At 39.7% G+C, this 22,845-nt stretch overlaps 1 protein-coding gene across 1 annotated transcript in view; it reads left to right on the forward strand.

Moving 5' to 3' along the window:
• The first annotated feature begins 12,267 nt into the window (after positions 1-12,267).
• Positions 12,268-22,845, forward strand: part of col17a1a (collagen, type XVII, alpha 1a) — a 33,437-nt gene continuing 22,859 nt past the window's right edge. The window contains exons 1-10 of the mRNA XM_061224498.1: positions 12,268-12,443; positions 15,532-15,602; positions 16,459-16,506; positions 16,904-17,026; positions 18,634-18,756; positions 19,268-19,390; positions 20,332-20,454; positions 21,211-21,741; positions 22,152-22,199; positions 22,792-22,827. Of these exons, the coding sequence (XP_061080482.1) occupies positions 15,542-15,602; positions 16,459-16,506; positions 16,904-17,026; positions 18,634-18,756; positions 19,268-19,390; positions 20,332-20,454; positions 21,211-21,741; positions 22,152-22,199; positions 22,792-22,827 (1,216 nt within the window). The 5' untranslated portion in view covers positions 12,268-12,443; positions 15,532-15,541. The remainder of the gene's footprint in view (positions 12,444-15,531; positions 15,603-16,458; positions 16,507-16,903; positions 17,027-18,633; positions 18,757-19,267; positions 19,391-20,331; positions 20,455-21,210; positions 21,742-22,151; positions 22,200-22,791; positions 22,828-22,845) is intronic.

The raw sequence follows: 22,845 nt of genomic DNA on the forward strand, positions 1-22,845 counted from the left end.
GGTTTGAATCCGACCGTCCGACATTTGTCGCATGTCTTCCCCTCTCTCTCGCTCCCATTCTTCCTGTCTCTCTATACTATATACTGTCCAATAAAGCTGAAAAAGGCCTAAAAAAATATCTTGAAAAAAAAGAATGGTAATGCAGTGAATGACATGGGCATCTGGAAGCAGGGTAATGTCTCACTCACCCTACAGCGCATCGCAAGGTGATCGGAGGAGTTTGGGCGAAGGTGGAATTCATGCACACTCATTGAAAGATGCCGTGACTACAGCTGTCTAAAATGTGTCTGATTCATCATTTCATAATGAACTGCCTCATGGCACTTATAGTTGTATATTTTTATTGTGTAATTGTGAAGTTGAAAACATTACATTACATTATTGGCATTTGGCAGACGCTCTTATCCAGAGCGACATACAGTTGATTAGACTAAGCAGGAGACAGTCCTCCCCTGGAGCAATGCAGGGTTAAGGACTACACCGGGATTAGAACCACCAACCTTGCGTGTCCCAGTCATTTACCTTAACCACTACGCTACAGACTGCCCTGAAAATACTGTTATGGACAACTAGAGAAGCGTCAGTACATGAGTACTGACTACTTGACTGTGCGACAAGGAGCTGAGATGAATCATTGTCATTTTGTATTTGTGAGTAACAAATAGTACCAAGTAGTGTACTTTAGATGCTACTCTTGTTAATTTGAGTAAAAATGAAATATGAAATATAAATGCCTTCTGACTTTAGACCAACAGTGCACAATGATGCTTGCTGCAGATGTGTATAGTCAAATCCCATATATTAATAAGGACAGAAAATTTGCGTGAGTGTGTTTGCGTTTGTGTGTGTGTGCATGCATGTGTGCTTGTGCCATTTAATGGGGCAACCTTTAGCCAGTGGCTAAGGTGAATGACTGGGGCCCGAAAGGTTGGTGCTTCTATCCCGCGATTAGCCACGATAAGAGCCACACAGCTGTTGGGCCCTTGAGCAAGGCCCTTCACCCCACATTACTCCAGGAGGGATTGTCCCCTGCTTAGTCTAATCAACTGTTAGTTGCTTTGGATAAAAGCGTCAGCTGAATAACATGTAATGTAATAATCGGAACCCCAGATTGATGTGTTGTGTGTCTGTGTGGGTGTTATTTAATTAGCAAATAATATATATTTTTTGCAGGAATTCTTTTTTTTTTTTCATGGATCACTTACACAATTATATCAAGATCCTGCAATGAATGTAATCTTTAATCACAACACGGCCAGCAGAGGATGGGTTCTTCCTGAGATTTTTCTTGCCACCGTTTAGATGTTTTTTGCCAATTTTTGTATTTCTGTAAAAAGCATAATACATATGCATCTGAATTGATTTAACTGGGTTTTTATTTATTTAAAGATACTTAATGCCAGGTATAGGAAAGCCCCTTTAACACAGGTCACATGGTAGTAATGGGCAGAAGTTCACGTGCACTTTTCATGTGCTTTTTGGTGCTGGATAACACAAAACAAGTGCCCATAACACCGCTGCAGGCTAGCGTTTGTGTAATCCGCTCTGACAAAACCAGTCATGGAGTAGGACTGCAGAGTTCAGGGTGTCCTTGGGCAAGCATTTGTTGGGGTATTAGAATGTACCGTGAGTCATGCTCCAAGTAGTTTCACAGAGTCAACAGAAATGATTCATTTTTATTTTTGTGAATTTATGAATATGTTCTAGGTCTCTATCTGTGCGGGGGTGTGAAGCTTCTTCAGTTTGACATCGGTATCTTTCCAGAATATAACATTTAAAAGTATTTCCCCAGCCAGAACAAACCAGTTTAAACATTTTCTGTGATTTTGGCACAATAGTACCCTGATACCACCCAGGTTTCCATATATATATTTTCTTGTTTTTGAACACATATTCCCAAGCAAAGTTTTTCTTTATTCTTGTAGCATAACAGTGTGCCCTGAGCAATGTGTGGCAGTGTGTGACAACAAGATCTGTTTGATTTATGGAGCCTGAAACACTTGAGGAGGTGCATTAGACTGTCAACATGGTCAACAGACCAAACATTCTGTAAGTGGACTGTCATAGAAGCGTGTGAGCATATTCAGTCACAAGGAGTATTGGGATTGTCAAGGTATTTATATACACTCACTGAGCACTTTATTAGGTATTTATAAGACTTATTTGTTTGTCTTATTGGTCTTCTGCTGCTGTAGCCTATCCACTCAGAGGTTTGGATGCATCGCGTGTGCAGAGATGTTCTTCTGCATACCACTGTTGTACTGTGTGGTTATTTGCATTACTGTCACCTTCCTGGCAGCTTTGACCATTCTCCTCTGACCTCTCTCATTAACAACACTTGTAGAACTGCTGCTTACTGGATGTTTTTTTTTCTAGAGATTATTGCTTGAAAATCCCAGGAGATTTCTGAGATACTCAAACCACCTTGTCTGGCACCAACAATCAACGGACAAAGTCACTGAGATCACATTTCTTCTGACATTTGGTCTGAAAAACAGTTGAACCTCTTGACCACATCTGCATGGTTTTATTCATTTAGTTGCTGCCACATGATTTGCTGATTAAAAATTTTCATTAACAAGCTAGTGTACAGGTTCACCTAATATATTGCTCACTGAGCATGTATAATATATAACAATATCATTCAAATTATTCACCTGAATTTGTGATTTAATAGTCAAAATTTGAACTTGACATATTGAAAGTGTACTAACTTCAGGAACTACTTGAACTAAAACAAGAGAATAGATTAAGTTTTCTTCTGAAATAGGATGCCAGTTGTGTGCTGTGGTCTCCTGTCTCTTCTGGATGAAGTTGGGCAATGAGCAGGCCTTATTGGATATTGTATTGTTGTACTCAGGGTATTCTAGCTACCAACCGTGGTATGCTATTTCGAAAGCTGATGTATTCTTCAAGGGTTCCAACTGTATCTGTATGGTCACGCTAGGACTCGGAATCGTACTGTCCTCTAGGGTCCATCCTCTTCACACTGTGTTTGTTGTTCCTGTGTTTGAATTGCACTTTGTTGTACATTGCTTTGGATAGGGGCGTCTGCTAAATGCCTTGTAATGTAATGTAATGTAATGTAATGTCTTGTCTGAAACTTTGTTTTTGTGGATTGTAAATTTACCCATAATATGTAACAGAGCACGACTCCCCCTGATTTTGGAAATAGAAATATTTCATACATAGTATATCCCCATGATTGTGCCAACTTCAGTGGAGCTGTAGGCTTTGATTAACATTTGCTTACTTAAAAAATAAACACAAAAAAACATGGTTTGTGCGTGTGAACCAGTCATGTTCAGCCTTCATAGTGCTCATATCTGGTGCTGCATGCTTCAATCATGTGCTTACCCTGTAAGCTCAAACATGTATATTTGTCATGGAAGGAGCAATCCTTTCAGAGCTGAATGGCCTCAGGTCCAGACACTTGTGTTGTCTGAGCACGCTCAGGAGCGAAGCGTGGTTTCAATGGACGACGATCCCCTCGAGACTCTGTGAATCCCCTGTCAAGTTTTCTTCTGTCGATGTCCCATCATGCTTTGTTGTAGGAGCTTCTCTCGCAAGATAATGATGTTCAGCCAAAGAGAGAAATAAATAATGTCTTTTTTTTCTTCGAACTGTTGTTAGGGGAAAAGAATAGTCAGAGCAAATGAAAATGAAAAAAATGAATAAAAGTACTTTCCTGTACTAATTCACAAAATTTGCTGCCAGTCTTTTTGAAAAGTGTACAGGGCTGCTGATGAGTCACCACTGTCCGGCAGCACTGTGTTTTTGGTGTCTGACTATTTCTGTGACCTTCCTCTCCTCTTCTCACCCCTGGGCCACCTTAACGGGGCGTTAGGATAAGTCCAAGGGGCCCTTACTGACAGGGGCCCTCAATCTCAAAAAAATATTTGAATACAGCTTTTTCAATGTGAGATCTTTTCATGGTACAACAACAACAACAAGAGAAGAAGACTGAAGTCAAACAGGCTGCGGGGTCAACAAGAGAAGAAGACTGAAGACAAATTGGCTCTGGTGGCAGTACAGTGAGCAGACCTCTACCAGAGGAAACGTATTTTATTTCAGATATATGATTTTCTGGTATATACATGTATGGATTCCCAGTGACTGGGTTATTTTCATGGCATTGAACCCAATATTGTAGTTTTGATTGATTCCAAGGTCTTCCAGTTCTCTCCTTGTTACAGTGAATCATTGACCAGACTTGTGTGCCTGTTTTACTGCTCAGGTGGCTGAACGGGGTACGACCTTGGTCTTCTCCCTGCCTAATCGACGGGACGAGCTGGCTGAGAAGACATACAGTGCCAATGTTTCATCTTGCCTTTAATGGTCATTGGGACAGTGGAGAGCAGGGGAACCCTAACCCCTCGTCCACTCCATCCTGCCAACAAGAAGGAAGAAGGGAAGAAAACACACCTTTATAGGAAAGCTTTCAGCTTTTTTATTTATTCTTTGTCATCATTTTAGATGTTGTTCTCTTTCCTGTAGCGCCTTGAGCTTTTACTTTCAATGAAAGGCGCATAATTAATGAAATGTATTAAGAGTAATAGTAAGCATGTCTCTTCCTGCTTTTGCCCGTCATAAGATGTGACATTTGCGTTGATTTGCATATTAAAGCATCAGAGTAAACAACGATTATGTGTGTATCTCACTCGTCGCAGCGATTAAGTCATCTCCAGAGGGCAAGCGGGTCGCTCACGGACTCGTGTTCATGTTCTTCAGAACATGTGTGAGTGAGGTGGTGAGTTTCGCTTGATGGACAGCTCCGCAGTGATTCACCGGGATGATATGAACACTGCTAGATTTGCCTTGGCAAAAAGCCCGTTTTTTGTGGGTGAATGGGGTGAAAACTCCTGCTTGTTAAATCTTGTGCCTATTACTGTGTCCTCTTGAATCTCCGTGCATATTTGTTCATTTCCCCCCCCCAGCGTCAGCAAACACATAATTCCCTTCTATACTGATTGCCTTTCTTTTTCTTGCGCACCATCATGTTTAAGAGAGACTGTGACATTTTGTATCTACACTCTGGTGCCCTACTGAAACTAGTTGCTCCGTTTGTGTTTATGGTTAGTTTACATCTAGTTTCGCACCAGTAAATGAATAATGAATGAAAGTCTGTCTCATCGAGCAGCCTGTAGCCTAGTGGCTAATAATTGGGACTTTGAACGTTTGTGGTTCAAGCCCCGGGGTAGCCACGATCCACACAGCTATTGGGCCCTTATCAAGGCCCTTAATCCTGCATTGCTCAATGGGGGATTGTCCCCTAGTTGGTCTAATCAACTGTAAATCACTTTGGATAAAAGTGTCAGATAATAATAGCATATGATTATTATTATTACCATTATTATTATTAATGCTAGGTTAATAACCTTGCTGGCTAACACCAACAATCGTTCCATTTTCGAAGTCACTTAGAGAAAACAATTCCTTGTCTGAAAAACAGCTGAACCGCTTGACCATGTCTGCATGTTTTTACGCATTTAGTTGCTGCCACATGATTTGGTGATTAAATATTTGCATTAACAAGCTGCTGTGCAGGTCTACCTAATGAAGTGCTCAGTGATTGTAGATAATGGTGACGGTGCTATAGCTCATGCATGTGTAGCTGATGTTTAGGAGTAAGCTGCTGTTACTGAAATTCCACAAACGGTTCTCTCGGAGTGTTTGGATTCAGGTGTCAAGGTTAAGACCTTTACCTGCGGCGTGTGAAAAATGGCTGCTCAAAAACACGTACCAGCTGCTCTGTCCTTTGGAATTGGAAAAACACTGAAATGTCAAGACAGACAATGACAGGACCTTGAAAGACACGATGCCAATGAGATCCAAAACCCAAGACCCAAAACACGTTCCTTACACAAGAGCAAGGCGAGGGCCATTGGGGTGTGGCGCAAAACACTGGCTACCTAATTTGGGATCTATTTCTAGGTGACGCGTGGCTCGCAAATACTATCAGAGCCCTAAGGTGATGAGAAGTGAGAGTTATGACTAACCCAACACCAACAGTACCGCAACAAGGCATCATTTCTACTACACAGAGCAATAAGCACACTCAGTTATGCTTGGATGCAATTTTCTAAATAATCCTTCGTGATTCATTCTTCACTTCAGTGTTCCAGTTGTTTCATGTTAGTGTTGCGGCTTATTTACATTCCAATGCCCGGTGAATCATTCAACCTGTGAAAACCCGAAACACATATTAGAGCAGTCAGAGAGCCACTAAAACACACCAGATTATTCTAATGCGATGACATCTGGGACAAGGTCCATATCTGTAACCTGTATGTAAGGTTTATGTTTTGATGGTCTGATGCTAAACCAATAATACAAGTGGTAACACTTTGTTTTACAGGTCGTTAATGACCTAGTATTTACAGAGTAAATACCAGATTGTTAGGCAATTCTTTTGATTTCAGAGCTAAGTACTATGAGACAGGCAGTAGAATGTATTTGCACAGTACTTAAGAAATTTGCTTCATGGTACCAATTGTCTTTGCTTCATAGTACTTACCTCCAAAATCTAAATAGTTTCCTAATAATTAGTTATAAAGTAGCTTGTGTTTACCCAGCAAATAATAGGTCATTGGCAGCCTGTAATATAAAGCAATACCCCAGTACCTTCTAATTTCTAATTTATACTAATTTGATATATGTTTTTCTGGCCAGAGCTGTAAAGATAGGAATGACATATAAACCCTGTCGGGACTTGAATATACCTGTCTGGCTAATATTACAGGCTGCAGGGTATGGCAAATTTGCCATCAGAATGCTTAAAAAAAATTCACCCTGAGAGAATATATTATTACTGTATGAACTTCAACTACGTTAGAGGGAAACTGGTCTCCCTCCCCTCTAACATAAGTCCATGTCTTGTTGATCGCAATCTATGACACAAAGTCTCATGACTTATTGGAAATGGTATACTCTCTGTGCCATTGGCTTCAGCATTAGCAAATATATTTTTTTTTAAAACACTTTAGGTTCATAAATGTAATTCCTCTTTCTGGCTGTGCGTTCTGATGCTTGGAAATGGTGTCAAAAAGTACAGTGCTTAGATCTCTGATGTATTTATGATACAACCCCAAGTTACTTATCAGTCAATAATTTAAGAGACGCCACAGTCTAAGTCATGAAGGTTATCGAACCTGTTGAGGCAATGCATGAAGTATGCTAACAATGAACTCTCCTCTGGATTGTCAGCTGCTCACTTTTGAAGAAAGATAGCCACCAAACAACAGCCAAGCAAGGTGGATTCTAGAAAATATGAAGTAAACGGTTTCAATTGAAGGTGTCAGTGCCATGAAAGAAGCTAAGAAATAGATTTGGCATGATTCACAAATATGAGAAATGCAGTGAAGCAATCCAACATAATTGAAACATTCTTACAGTAGATTAGAAAATACAGGGCCAGTCTCACAGACACAGGTTAAGCCTAGTCTCAGACTCAATTATGATCAATTTTGAATGGAGATTCTTCATACAAAACTCAATTTAGTTCAAGATCAATTTAGTTCAAGTGTCTGTAAAATGGCCCTTTTTATTTTTAAAAGTCATTCTTAAGGTTGAATTGTGAGGAAAAAGGCAGACATTTATTCATTTAAATATCTATTCTTTTTTTGTCATATATTCTTTTTCTAAAGTGCATACATTAAAGCTTTCATGAAAAATGTAAAGTAGGTTTCAGTTCAACATTATCAATAAGAAAATATTTTGCCATAAAAACACTTTGTTGGCTATGATTTCAGATTATTTTATTGAACTATCTATTTCAACAGATTATGTACATACAAATGTTCTCATGGGTGATATACACTTTAACCACAAATGACTGTCAGGATTAAAATAATGGTGGGCAGAAGTGCATATTCCAGAGATGTTCATACAAGAGTGATGTAAACAGGAGGGCAACAACAGATCAGTTGAGCACAATTTTCAGGCAGGCAAATTATTTTTTATTTTTGCAATGGTGTTTCCACCACCTCTATTACTTTCAGGAAGAGGGTTAGTCTTAAAAATAAAGTTTAAAAAGTGTGTCAGTCACATGATGACAGATGTTTTTGCCTTCAAGTGCAAAGCCTTGGAATTCAGGACTTGACGTTACAGGCTTTCTCCAGACATTTTTCTTTCTTTCATAACTATTTTAGTACTTCTTAAAACCTTTTTTTTTTTTCTCTCTCTTTCTACTTCTTGTGTGCACAGTAAAATGAAAATGAACTCAATGGAAATGACAGCAAAATACGTCACCGACCAAATGTGAAAAATACATAACATTTGTTATCCGGTGATGTAGTATCGAATTCGCGCCGTATGGTTGGTCCAAGCCTCACCCAGCGATGGGACGGTTTGATTTGGCCTTCTAAACACGAATAATCTTTTGTTCCGGTTGTGGTTGTGACATCCCGATTTACAAAATGCAGCGTGATAAGTGGCACTTGGCGTCGCGTGCGTTTTTGGAGTGCTTGTCTGCGTGCTCATGAATTGATCGCTGACGGTTTATGAATAAGCACTATTATTTATATGAATTTGGGGGCAGAGCTTGCTATATTGTAAATACAACTTTAATGAGACTTTGTTAAAAAAAAAAAAAAAGTACATCACCATCCACGGCTTAAGCACAATTACGATGCCCTGGCAACATAACATATTCTTCTATGTATAACATAGAACAGAATGTATATTACAATGTAAAAACATGGGCACAAAAATGACTCGTCCAGTAGCCCATGTGAGGTAGGCCTACTATCAATTACATCAGTAATTAGAATGAAAAGACAGGAATTTGTGGTAAGTTTTTACAACCATACACTTTCCCAACACAAAACTTTCCCAAAACCACATTTGTCATCGCTGCCAGATTACAATGGGTGTGGTCAGAAGGTTAGTTGAATTCATTTGATGTGGTTTCAAAAGGCAAAGCAAAAGAAACAGATACCTAAGTGGATTACTTTTCTGTGTGATTACACATTCAAGACTGAATTTAGCGAATAATCCACTGATCTGCACAAGAAAAACGCAGCACATTATATTTCTGCAATATGACTGCAAAGGCATGGAGTTAAAATTAGTTCATTTAAACTGATCATGTGAATTTGTTGAAGATGCATGTTTTTGCTAATTTTAATAGAATTATAATGCCTTGGATTATAGGCATATTGTGATTTCTGCATGGGGCTTTCAGACATCAAAGGAAGAAAAGAGCTTGTTGATGGCTTGAACTGCCCTCTTATTAATTCACTGTTCAAAAGTCCTTTTCCAGATTGAGTAAAAGCTCACAATATGTTTGAATATATATATATATATATATATATATATATATATATATATATATATATATATATATATATATATACATCCATCCATCCATTATCTTAACCCGCTTATCCTGAACAGGGTCGCAGGGGGGCTGGAGCCTATCCCAGCATACACTGGGCGAAAGGCAGGAATACACCCTGGACAGGTCGCCAGTCCATCGCAGGGCACACACACCATTCACTCACACACACACTCATACCTATGGGCAATTTAGACTCTCCAATCAGCCTAACCTGCATGTCTTTGGACTGTGGGAGGAAAACGGAGTTCCCGGAGGAAACCCACGCAAACACGGGGAGAACATGCAAACTCCACACAGAGAGGCCCCGGCCAACGGGGATTCAAACCCAGGACCTCCTTGCTGTGAGGAGGCAGTGCTACCCACTGCACCATCCGTATATATATATATATTTGTACAAAATTACTATTTATTTGCAGTTACATGTTCATGGAATGAACTCAAGAGTTGCTCCTTGGCCAATGGTACAGCCACTGGAATGAGAACAGCACAGCCATTCAGCTTTCACTCCATTTAGCATTTCCATGTTTCCCAGTTTGAAGAAACATATTTTTCTGAAATACAGACTCCATAAATTTGGGATAAAAACCTTTTTTTTTTTGGCTCTGCACTCCACAATTTTAGATTTGCAATCAAAGTAAATTATGGGCTTTTATTAAAGGGCATTTTTAATGTTAGTACTGAAGTGTGAGTGTTAGTACTGAAGCATTTCTTTTTTTTTGACTGCAGGCAGCGATATTCAGTTTTACCAGAAGTAATCAGGCATGTGATATAATATGAATAAATGTCACTCCTTTTCTTTTTTGTTTTTGAAAACTGATGGCCTCTTATCCCATAATTCATCGGTCTTGGAACATATTTTGTTTGGCAGATTGCAGATTGTGTGCTCACTGAAAGGGGCGGAGTCACGCATGGGTGGATGTGGTGGGCGATGCCTTCTGGGTGTGGGAGGGTGGGGGTGGGCGGTGTTGGGGGGGGGGGTGTTGTGGGGGCAGTTATTGCCTGGAGTCAGCAGGTGGAAGACTTGTGCGGGCAAGAATCCCCTTTTAAATGTTTGCTCAATACGGGTTCCTCTTGAGTGTATCATCCCAAATTAAGACATAAAATTCATAATTCTATCGATACTAGGTTTCAACATGCTGGGGATTTCAAATGTGTTGTATTTTTGTACTCGAGGACTGTATTCGCTGTGTCTCCACAGTGTGATAGCCTACTGTGTATACATTCTCCATAACCTACAACCCATACCTGTTCCACAGTCTACAACACATACATTCTCTATAGCCTACAACACATACATTCTCCATAGCCTACAACACATACATTCTCTATAGCCTACTACGCATACCTGCTCCACAGCCTACAACACATAGATTCTCTATAGCATACAACACATACATTACACTACATTATTGGCATTTGGCAGACGCTCTTATCCAGAGCGACGTACAGTTGATTAGACTAAGCAGGAGACAATCCTCCCCTGGAGCAATGCAGGGTTAAGGGCCTTGCTCAAGGGCCCGACGGCTGTGGGGATCTTATATTGGCTACACCGGGATTAGAACCACCGACCTTCCGTGTCCTAGTCATTTACCTTAACCACTACGCTACATGCCGCCCACATACATTCTCTATAGCATACAACCCATACATTCTCTATGGCATACAACCCATACATTCTCTATGGCATACAACCCATTAATTCTCAATAGCATTCTTTATAGTGTATAACACATACATTCTCTATAGCCTGCAACACATACATTCTCTATGGCATACAACACATACATTCTCTATAACATACAACACATACATTCTCTATAGCCTACAACACATACATTCTCTATAGCATACAACCCATACATTCTCTATGGCATACAACCCATTAATTCTCAATAGCATTCTTTATAGTGTATAACACATATATTCTCTATAGCCTGCAACACATACATTCTCTATGGCATACAACACATACATTCTCTATAACATACAACACATACATTCTCTATAGCCTACAACACATACATTCTCTATAGCATACAACCCATACATTCTCTATGGCATACAACTCATATATTCTCTATAGCCTACAACCTGTGCATTCTCTATAGCATGCAACCTGTGCATTCTCTATAGCCTATTCACAGGTTTTTTTTTTTTGGTGTGAGACACAGCGATAAAAAATATATTTTCTTAATGAGGAAATATTCAAGCAAGAGTAAAAATGACCAACATGAATTGAAACCAACTTTTTTCCCACATTTTGTTGATTTTGTTCAGAAGGAATGGTTGTTTTGCCTTTTCAGTGCACAAGTGAACATAAACAAGAGTGAAATCCACATTTCACATTTGAGAGGCGCACATCACACCTTGACTCAGATTAAAGAAAGTCTGGGCATTCTTTTACCTTTGCGTTGATTTTGTTCACCTTGTTTAATTGTCGAAAGTAAAAATATAATATTGATTCTGGCTGTTATTCTGACACTGGAGATTCTCAATTTTATTGGCCTGCACATTTATTAATGAGCGCAGGGAAGGTGTTGACACACAGCACAATTGGCCGACATACTGGTGAAGCGATAGGCCTTGTCATGCTACAAGAACTCGCTTTTGGATGAAAATATTATCTTTTGAAAATATCACCTCCTGGCACTACTCTCTTTCAGTGAATGTTACAATCCCAGACGACCAGCTCCCCCCCCCCCCCCCACCCCCAAATCTCATTTAAAAAAATACAAAACTAAAAAATTACCACACACACACACACACACACACACACACACACTAAGTAGCGTCGACCTATCACTTGCAGGCATTTTTTTCCAGTATAAAATTGTTGCCCTGGGGGTATCTTTCTTTTCTCAGAACGATGTGGGCGCGGCCATAAATCTGGACCCCTCTATGTTGGAACTTGTCAGTGAAATCTGCGAGAAGGATAAAGTAAGTCGAAAATGTCAAAGCACATGCATTCCTGTCGGGCGAGTAATCAACGCACCTGAAAGCTGACTGGATACAAAAGTGCAGTCGTACGGATTTTCTGTCCATATTAAACATTAAAGTCTTTGGGGAAGGCCACCTGCACCGTTTCCCGCTGACGTGGAACAGGGTATGCATTAAAATTACGTTGTTTTAAAATATCACCTCAGATGATATCTGTAGCAATGTAGAGTAACATTCCTGCGGGAAAATATTTTCAAGATGTTACATTTGGGTTGTGTTTCTCATGGATAAAGGACCTGCTATAGCCTATTTGTATTTTTGACATCTGCAATTTGTCCACCTGCAAGTGTAGACTATGTGTGTGTGAAGAATTAGGATGGAAGCGAGTAGAATCAGGAGAAAGCTTTTACAGAACATTGAAAAGAAGGAAAGGCACAAACATATCATCATATGTTAATAATGTGTTTCAGTAACTCAGTGTCGCATGTTGATGTACCTCTTTGAGTTTTCAAGAACAAAATCAAATGGGTGAGGTTTATAGGTATTATGTCCGTGGACCTATGTAATTTGCACAACTGCATGAAAAATTGCTGCATATATTTTCAAACTGTTACAACGTTCAGACGTATAGGTCTGTGCTGGGTTTTCAACTGTGCAGCGCTACTTTATATAAATACATAAATGATAGATAATCCTGTGGAGTACACTTGATTAAATCAGAATCACATTGGATCATATTGCTGAAATACGCTGGAGATAATGGTTGAGTGCATTTTTATTATGAACAGAAGGCTGTTATTCTGTTCTGAAAGCAAGCAAGCCAGTCTCATTTTTATCACAACATGTGACAAATGGTCACAATGGTAAGCTAACAGTTAGAAGAACATACACGGGAAGTAACTAACACCGTAACTCATCCTCTAGAAGGGTATACACAAGGAATAGATTGTTTTTGCCTTTTCAGTGCACAGCTGCGACACGGACTATGTAGGTGGCCGCAAAACATAAACAAGAGTGAAAACCACGTACGATATTTGAGAGGCGTGCATCACACCTTGACTCAGATTAAAGAAAGTGTTGTGGGCGTTCTTTTGCCTTGGCACACAAAGGGAAACGTACGGCCTGATGCTTTACATCTCTGTGCACACGGTCAAAAGTCTCTGCTAATTTTAAAATCGCCCTGCTACAATGTACCGTCTCATTATAAGCATGGTGAAGTCATGGCATCTTCACCCCTGCAAATATAATTACAACTACATTTTATTCAGCAACATGCCCTTCGTCTCGTTTGTGCTGCAACAGTATCTAGAAAAATTGTCCACAATAATCAATTATAGTGAGTTTAAACGTGACTTTACATGCGTTTATTTGTCAAATAAAATATTGAAGCAAGATGTTAATATGATATTTTGTTGTTGCACTGCGGGTAATCTTGTGATGAAGCATTCAATGAAACTATCTTAAAGCAAATAAATGTCAAACCATGGTCTTTATCAGTGTCAGTTGGCCTTAGCCAACTAGCCTCCATTTTCTTCAGCCACCAGCAGTATTTACTGGAGATTAAACATCTGAGAGCCTCGTTCATGACATGACTGCTGTGCTAATACGGCTGGTCTCATTCCTTGGTCATGGTCGAATCCATGGTCAGATATAAACCTACTGGTGCAACAGGCAAAAGACCTCATCCATCTTATAATATGGCTGATGAGTATGCAACACTAAAACGTTTTGGGTGTTGATGCATAATTTTTTTTAAGTGAGTACGGTCAGGTAGACGACCTTTGAAAGTCAGATAAGGAAGCGGGACTCTCGTCCTTTGAAATCCGATGACAGTGAGGCTGTGTCTGGGAACTAGCCTGTGTGACAGTGAATAGAAGTCTCCTTTAACTCAACTGAACTGCACTTAAGCTTCTGTTCAATTTAGCGTAAAATCCATCTGAAACTGACACCTGTTTTGGCTGTTAAAATTATAGCCTGTAATGCGAAATCATATAGTGTAAAATGATTATAACATGATACAACATCAGGGTTTCCCCCAGGTCAATAGTTAGGAGAGAGAAGTGCCTCGGAGGGTCAGCAGTGCTGGCGTGAAATGGCAGGCCGGGGTAATGCCTACACCTGACCTGGTGAAAACACGAATGAGCCTGAGGATTGATTGATTGTTCTCTGATGTTTGTGGAGGTGCTTGTGAATGTCCAACACTACAACACCTCCCCAATTACTACCTGGGGGAAACCATGAATACATTGTTAAATAATTCTGAATGTTGTTATTATCTTTTTTTAAATTATCCGATATGAACGTCTTTCTTACCAGAACCGGGCAGCAATTTACATCTTCGAGGGTCTTAAAACTTGGAGTGGTCAAAGTTTAAGGTATATTATAACTTGCTTTTGGAAATATTAGCACTGGAATGATCCATAGGGACGAAAAACATATAGAAACAAGATTTACTCAAGATTTGCTGATATTTCTCATTGGGGTTCTTCACGAAAGTTCAGCAAACACCGATAGATCCGCATCTATCTTTCCACAACAGTGCTACCACATCAGGGATTGCAAAATGCAAACAGAAAGTCTCTCACATTGAGCTACCTTGTTAAAATAAATCATAATATCCTGCCCATTGAGGATTTTTGGCGATACTGCTTCATACATTATTCCTGTTAAAACTGCTGCTATTATAAACGATGTCTGAGCAGGTAGTGTTTAGCATGTTTGAACACATTACACTATCTTGTCAAGGTCCTATGTAATTTATTTCTGTTTGATGCTTCGTCTTGGCTAGAAAAAGGAAAAATAGATTTTTATAGAGGATAAATAATATAATAAAATAAATACAAATAGAGGATTAAAGTTCTTGAACCTAAAAGTTATATCGTCAAACAGTCAGTTTATAAATACATCAAAATGTACATTTCTTTGTACATATTTCTGTCGTGAATCCTGGTCAATGAGGGTTCATTCGAAATGTATAAATTCAGAACCGATCACTGAAGCAATGAATTCATCTTGGCTGGGTTGATCATTGTGGAGGCATTTCTGTACCTGGCTGAATCGATGTTTTTTGCGTAGACCTGCCGAACAGTGGCAGTGGTAGGTCAGATATAATATTTTGAAATGCAGTTAAAATGTACGGAATTCCAGGGACCGACTTGTCGGTTCAGCAGGTTGGATGACAGGGCATCGATTGGACAGTTCTAAGGCATATAACTGAAGTCACACACGTGTAACACTGTGTATCTGTTTTACAGTTAACATGGAATGGACAACTTAACAGCAAAAAAGACCGTGACTGGGGGGAGCTCGGGAGCGACTGGGACTGGTGAGGATAAACTGCGTCTTGGTGGAAAACTTTATTTGAAGATGCCATCAAATGGGTAATAGTCATATTAACAGGAAAGCGTATTTTTTTCCCAGTCACCAAAGACGTGTTTCAGAGACATGCAGAAATTTGAGGTTAAGATATGAAGATCAAGTGCAGGCTGTTCCTTCATCTATGAGAGTTGTTTTAGGGGGGACAACTTCTGGAGCGGACTCCACATTTCAAGATTTTTGTGGGGCTTCGGCTCCTGCTATTCCCAACTAACACAAAACCTTCTCACAATGCTGATGTAATGTAGTGCCAATGTTATAACATTGACAAGAGATTCCAGTAATATTGTGAGAACATTTGTGTTCGCTGGGATTGTACCATTGCGCCCATTGGAATGCTCCAATTATTGGTACATGGCGCCATCTGCTGGCTGTCTGGACTTACAGCCTCAGCCTCATGGTCAAAGAATAACCAAGCAATTTTGGACTGTCGCAATACTCACAATATCAGAACAGCAATGTATGTTACATTTTTATTATTTTTATTATTTTTAATAGTAATAGTAACAGAGCTGTGACTGCCAAATGAAGACACTCCTATTGTATCATGGCTATTATATTATGTATATTTATATTTAGATAAGATTTAATTCAGTCAATGTATTTTAAAATACAGCTCGTTAAAAAGTGTACTTAAGTAATTCACAGTGCTGGAATGACATTATTTACTTGAGAGTCTTCATTCAGATAGAGCATTTGGTAATTATGCATTGAATCTTGCCAGTTCTTTTTGTGAACATATTTAGATCTGAAATCCTTGTCAGTGGTGCCTTATTAATAATATAACTTTCCTGTTCTCACGATAGTAACCGAGACCGTGACCACCACCAGTCGTCTTACATCTCTGCCTCCAAGTAAGTTTTCCAAGAAGTTTGACTGGTGAAAATGAGCTCTAGCTCTAGCCTGTGGTCTTTCGTTTTTATTACAAAGTCATACACTATATGTGACTATACACTGTATGACCATACAGTATGTTGTCTGTAGGAATATCTACAATTATACAATATAAAGTCATGGATTTTATTTTTTAACATTACAATATACAGGCATAGATTCGTTATATATATATATATATATATATATATATATATATATATATATATATATATATATATATATATATATATGAAAAGATCTAGAATCGTGGCCCTCAACGTATGACACAGGGTAAATCGCTTAAAGCAGTATCATTCACATGGGAGGAATGTGCGACTCCACCTGGCCTTATGTAATTGCTTTGTGATCCACCAGAGGGCGCCACTACCACCGTTAGCAGTCTAAAGCCTACGTCCTCTGAAAGTTCTGGGGGGGCGGTACTAGTGGAGAAGAAAATCATCTCAGTGAGCAGTAGCGGCAGCAGTTCTGCTACATCCAGTGAGTGAGGCAATCCTTTCGCCTGTCGCTGTCTCGTTGTGTGGTTGGTGCTCAGACAGAAAACCATAGACTCTCTTGTATTTGCAGGGGCTGATAGTAGTAAAGGCCCACACTCTTGTGAAGCGATGTGCCAAAGTTTCTTTTTTTATTTCATGAGCCGGTTTTTATTAAACTCTAGACTTTCCCCCCCAAATAGCCATCTAGACAATGGGATGAACCACGTCAGTGTAACTGTAGCTTCATTACCTGCATGATTATTCTTTTGTAAAAACAAAAACATTTGCCTTTCAAAGACCGAGCCTGGTTTGTTGGCTTTCTTAAAATGTCCAGAGTCAGTTGTCTTTCCTCGAAATATCTGCAATGATACAATATGACGTCATGGATATAAATTTTTAACGATAATATACAGGCATAGATAAAAAATAAAAAATTTAAAAAAGATGTAGAATCATAGCCCTCAGCATATGACGCAGGCTAAATTGCTATAATTCACTTGGAAGGAATGTGCGACTCCACCTGGGTTTATGAAATTGCTTTGTAATCCACCAGAAGGCGCCACTACCACCGTTAGCAGTGAAAAGCCGACGTTCTCTGAAAGTTCTGGGGGGGCGGTACTAGTGGAGAAGAAAATCATCTCAGTCAGCAGTAGCGGCAGCAGTTTTGCTACATCCAGTGAGTGAGGCAATCCTTTCGCCTGTCGCTGTCTCGTTGTGTGGTTGGTGCTCTGACAGAACGTGAACCTCTCCCTCTCCTAGTGCACATACAGTATAACACCTTTTCCTCTTGCGCAAAATTATACGATCTAACATAAAGTCATGGAATTATATTGCATTCTATTGTCAAGGGCATATAAATAACATCGTCAGATATTCAGGTTTCATTTAACAGGGGGGCGTGGGTGGAGGTAAAAGATGAATGTATTACTAACACTACGATACATGCTCGAATCTGACTCACCGCATGTTTGAAAACAAGGGTTAGCTCACTACAGATATGCAAATTGAAACAAGTGAATTTATCATTCTTTTGGCTGCAATGTTTTTTATTATTATTATTACAGAGACATTTGATATTGTACTTTCACAAAAAATAAACTGTGTTAGATTTGTCTCAGGTATGGAATGAACCCTTTTGTATTTGCAGGTGCTGATAGTAACAAAGGCCCATGCTCTTGTGAAGTGATGTGCCAAAGTTTTTTATTTCATGAGCCGGTTTTTATTAAACTCTTGACTTTCCCCCCCAAATAGCCTTCTAGACAATGGGATGCACCACTACAGTGTAACTGTAGCTTCATTACTTGCATGATTATTCTTTTGTAATAACGAAAACATTTGCCTTTCAAAGACCGAGCCTGGTTTCTTGGCTTTCTTAAAATGTCCAGAGTCAGTTGTCTTTCCTAGAAATATCTGCAAAAATACAAAATAAAGTCATGGATTTAAATTTTAACTATATAATATACAGCCATACATTTAAATGTAAAAAAAAAAAAAAAAAAAAAGATGTAGAATCGTAGCCCTCAGCATATAACGCAGGTTAAATTGTTGTAGTTCACTTGGAAAAATGTGCGACTCCACCTGGGCTTATGTAATTGCTTTGTGATCCACCAGAGGGCGCCACTACCACCGTTAGCAGTCTAAAGCCTACGTCCTCTGAAAGTTCTGGGGGGGCGGTACTAGTGGAGAAGAAAATCATCTCAGTGAGCAGTAGCAGCAGCAGTTCTGCTACATCCAGTGAGTGAGGCAATCCTTTCGCCTGTCGCTGTCTCGTTGTGTGTTTGGTGCTCAGACAGAAAAACATAGACCCTCTGGTACAGTATTTGCAGGTGCTGATAGTAATAAAGGCCCACACTCTTGTGAAGTGATGTGCCAAAGTTTCTTTTTTTATTTCATGAGCTGGTTATTATTAAACTCTTGACTTTTTCCCCAAATAGCCATCTAGACAATGGGATGAACCACTTCAGTGTAGCTTCATTACTTGCATGATTATTATTTTCTAATAACAAAAACATTCGCTTTTCAAAGACCGGGCCTGGTTTGTTGGCTTTCTTAAAATGTCCAGAGTCAGTTGTCTTTCCTAAAAAAATCTGCAATGATACAATATAAAGTCATGGATTTTAATTATAAAAAAAAAAGATGTAGAATCGTAGCCCTCAGCATATTACGCAGGCTAAATTGCTATAGTTCACTTGGAAGGAATGTGCGACTCCACCTGGGCTTATGAAATTGCTTTGTGATCCACCAGAGGGCGCCACTACCAGCGTTAGCAGTGAAAAGCCTGCGTTCTCTGAAAGTTCTGGGGGGGCGGTACTAGTGGAGAAGAAAATCATCTCAGTCAGCAGTAGCGGCAGCAGTTCTGCTACATCCAGTGAGTGAGGCAATCCTTTCGCCTGTCGCTGTCTCGTTGTGTGGTTGGTGCTCTGACAATGTCAAGCTCTCCCTCTCCAAGTGCACATACAGTATAACACATTTTCCTCTTGCGCAAAATTATACGACCTAACATAAAGTCATGGAATTATATTGCATTCTATTGTCAAGGGCATATAAATAACATCGTCAGATATTCTGGTTCCATTTCACAGGGGACGTGGGTGGAGGTAAAAGATGAATGTATTACTAACACTACGATACATGGTCGAATCTGACTCATTGCATGTTTGAAAACAAGGGTTAGCTCACTACAGATATGCAAATTGAAACAAGTCAATTTCTCATTCTCTTGGCTGCAATGTTTTATTATTATTATTATTATTATTATAACAGAGACATTTGATATTGTACTTTCACAAAAAATAAACTGTGTTAGATTTGTCTCAGGTATGCAATGAACCCTTTTGTATTTGCAGGTGCTGATAGTAACAAAGGCCCACACTCTTGTGAAGTGACGTGCCAAAGTTTATTATTTTATTTCATGAGCTGGTTTTTATTAAACTCTTGACTTTTTCCCCAAATAGCCATGTAGACAATGGGATGCACCGCTTCAGTGTAGCTGTAGCTTCATTACTTGCGTGATTATTATTTTCTAATAACAAGAACATTCACTTTTCAAAGACTGGGCCTGGTTTCTTGGCTTTCTTAAAATGTCCAGAGTCAGTTGTCTTTCCTAGAAATATCTGCACTGATACAATATGAAGTCATGGGTATTAATTTTTGACGATAATATACAGGCATAGATTTAAAAAAAGAAGAAGATAAAAAAGATATAGAATCGTAGCCCTCAGCATATGACGCAGGCTAAATTGCTATAATTCACTTGGATGGAATGTGCGACTCCACCTGGTCTTATGAAATTGCTTTGTAATCCACCAGAGGGCGCCACTACCACCGTTAGCAGTGAAAAGCCTGCGTCCTCTGAAAGTTCTGGGGGGGCGGTACTAGTGGAGAAGAAAATCATCTCAGTCAGCAGTAGCGGCAGCAGTTTTGCTACATCCAGTGAGTGAGGCAATCCTTTCGCCTATCGCTGTCTCTGTGTGGTTGGTGCTCTGACAGAACGTGAACCTCTCCCTCTCCAAGTGCACATACAGTATAACACCTTCCTCTTGCGCAAAATTATACGATCTAACATAAAGTCATTAAATTATATTACATTCTGTAGTCAAGGGCATATGAATAACATCCTCAGATATTCAGGTTTCATTTAACAGGGGATGTGGGTGGAGGTAAAAGATGAATGTATTACTAACACTACGATACATGGTCGAATCTGACTCATTGCATGTTTGAAAACAAGGTTCGGCTGATGTTCCATCTCACTACAGCTATGCAAATTGAAACAAGTTAATTTCTCATTCTCTTGGCTGCAATGTTTTTTTATTATTATTATCACAGAGACATTTGATATTGTACTTTCACAAAAAATAAACTGTGTTAGATTTGTCTCAGGTATGAAATGAACCCTTTTGTATTTGCAGGTGCTGATAGTAACAAAGGCCCATGCTCTTGTGAAGTGACGTGCCAAAGTTTATTATTTTATTTCATGAGCTGGTTTTTATTAAACTCTTGACTTTTCCCCCCAAATAGCCATCTAGACAATGGGATGAACCGCTTCAGTGTAACTGTAGTTTCATTACTTGCATGATTATTCTTCCGTACTAACAAAAACATTTGCCTTTCAAAGACCGAGCCTGGTTTCTTGGCTTTCTTAAAATATCCAGAGTTAACTGGCCTACTGTCTCTGCTGCTTCCCAGCTTCTGGAGCACTTTCTCTGGGAGTGTCCACCGGTTCTGGAGAAGGAGGAGCGGGACCCGCAGGACTCCTGACGATCGGCTCAGGAGGAGGTTCTGCCATCAGAGGTTCTGCAGTCGGGGGTTCTACTGTCGGAGCTTCTACAGTCACAGGTTCTGCAGGAGGAGTTTCCGGAGGAGGCAGTTCCTCCAGGAGGGGCTCTGCGGGTCTGGTTTCTGTCATAAGCACCGCCGGCGTTTCCTCCGGAGGAATGTCCGGTAGGAGGGGCTCCAAAGGTGGGCTCGTGAGCTCGTCCGCAGCCATGACGACCGTCTCCACGAGCTCGTCGGCTGTCAGCTCCTTGTGGTCGTCAGGAGGGGTCGCCGCAGATGCGGGGACGAGAGCCGTAACCATGACTACCGCCACCAAGGAGGGCTACAGCTCGGGCGGGTCGGCGGGGACAAAGAGGTCACACGGCAGCAGTGCCTTGCCCACGTACTCCCCCGTCTCCACGGAGAGGAAGATGATCATCAACCGCTCGGGGGGCTACGCAGGTGAGATCTGGGGGTCTAGCTCAGGGCGGGTACGCGGGTGAGAACTGGGGGTCTACCACTGTCAGGACAGCTGAATCCCTCCCCCTGTTTGACGCAGACTAAAAACACACCTTTTCAAACTCTACCTTAGTCCTACCTCCTGATTTCCCTCCCCCCTTTCCAATATCCCTATCCCTCTTTTCTACCCCCCCAAAAAAAAAAATTATTGCTCTTATGATGACTGTATGTTTAGAACAGCACTTCATGTGTATTTTACTTGTTATGGATGTGTTGCTTTAACCTATGCACTTGTAAATCGCTTTGGATTAAAAGCGTCTGACAAATGACTAAAATCTAAATGTAAATGTAAGTCTGTGCATGTATCCTTTAATTAATAAACATTAAATCATGTTTTTCATTCTTTCATCTAGAAAGTTCCAGTGAGACATCTTCACCAGAATATACAAGAAAAGAGTATGGTAAGCTTATGAAACTATTCTAGAGTAGGATTTAAATAAGTTATATTTGAATTTTGTATTCACTAGGGAGTGTGTTTTTCTCATTCGAGGTTATGAATGTTTAATGAATGTGGTTATTCATTTGAAACAACATGCAGTGATTCCAGTGTGTCCCTTTTCAGCTCTGAAATGAAATGAAAATGAAACATAATTAGCATCTTCACTTTGAAGTGATTATGCAGTGTAATATCCAGTCAAACTCAGAACTGAGCAGAGAGCCCGTCAATCCTTTAAAAAGTAGTGTAGAGTATAGTATTTATTAGTATAGTATAGAGTATAGTATATATGAGCATAGTTCAGAGTATAGTATTTGTGAATATAGTATAGAGTATAGTATTTATCAGTATAGCATATAGTATTTATCAGTATAGTATTTCTGAATATAGTATAGAGCATAGTATTTATAAGTATAGTATAGTGTATAGTATTTATGAGTATAGTGTATAGTATAGTATACATGAGTATAGTATTTCTCAATATAGTATAGAGTATAGTATTTATGAGTATAGTCATGTTCTCATAACTCTAAGTTTGACCTTTTTTATTGTTTCAGCTTCAGTTTCGAGCAGGGGGCGGACCCAGACCCGAGGTACATTGCATGCATTGG

This window comes from Conger conger, chromosome 2 (assembly GCF_963514075.1).
Source record: "Conger conger chromosome 2, fConCon1.1, whole genome shotgun sequence".
Lineage (NCBI taxonomy): Eukaryota > Metazoa > Chordata > Actinopteri > Anguilliformes > Congridae > Conger > Conger conger.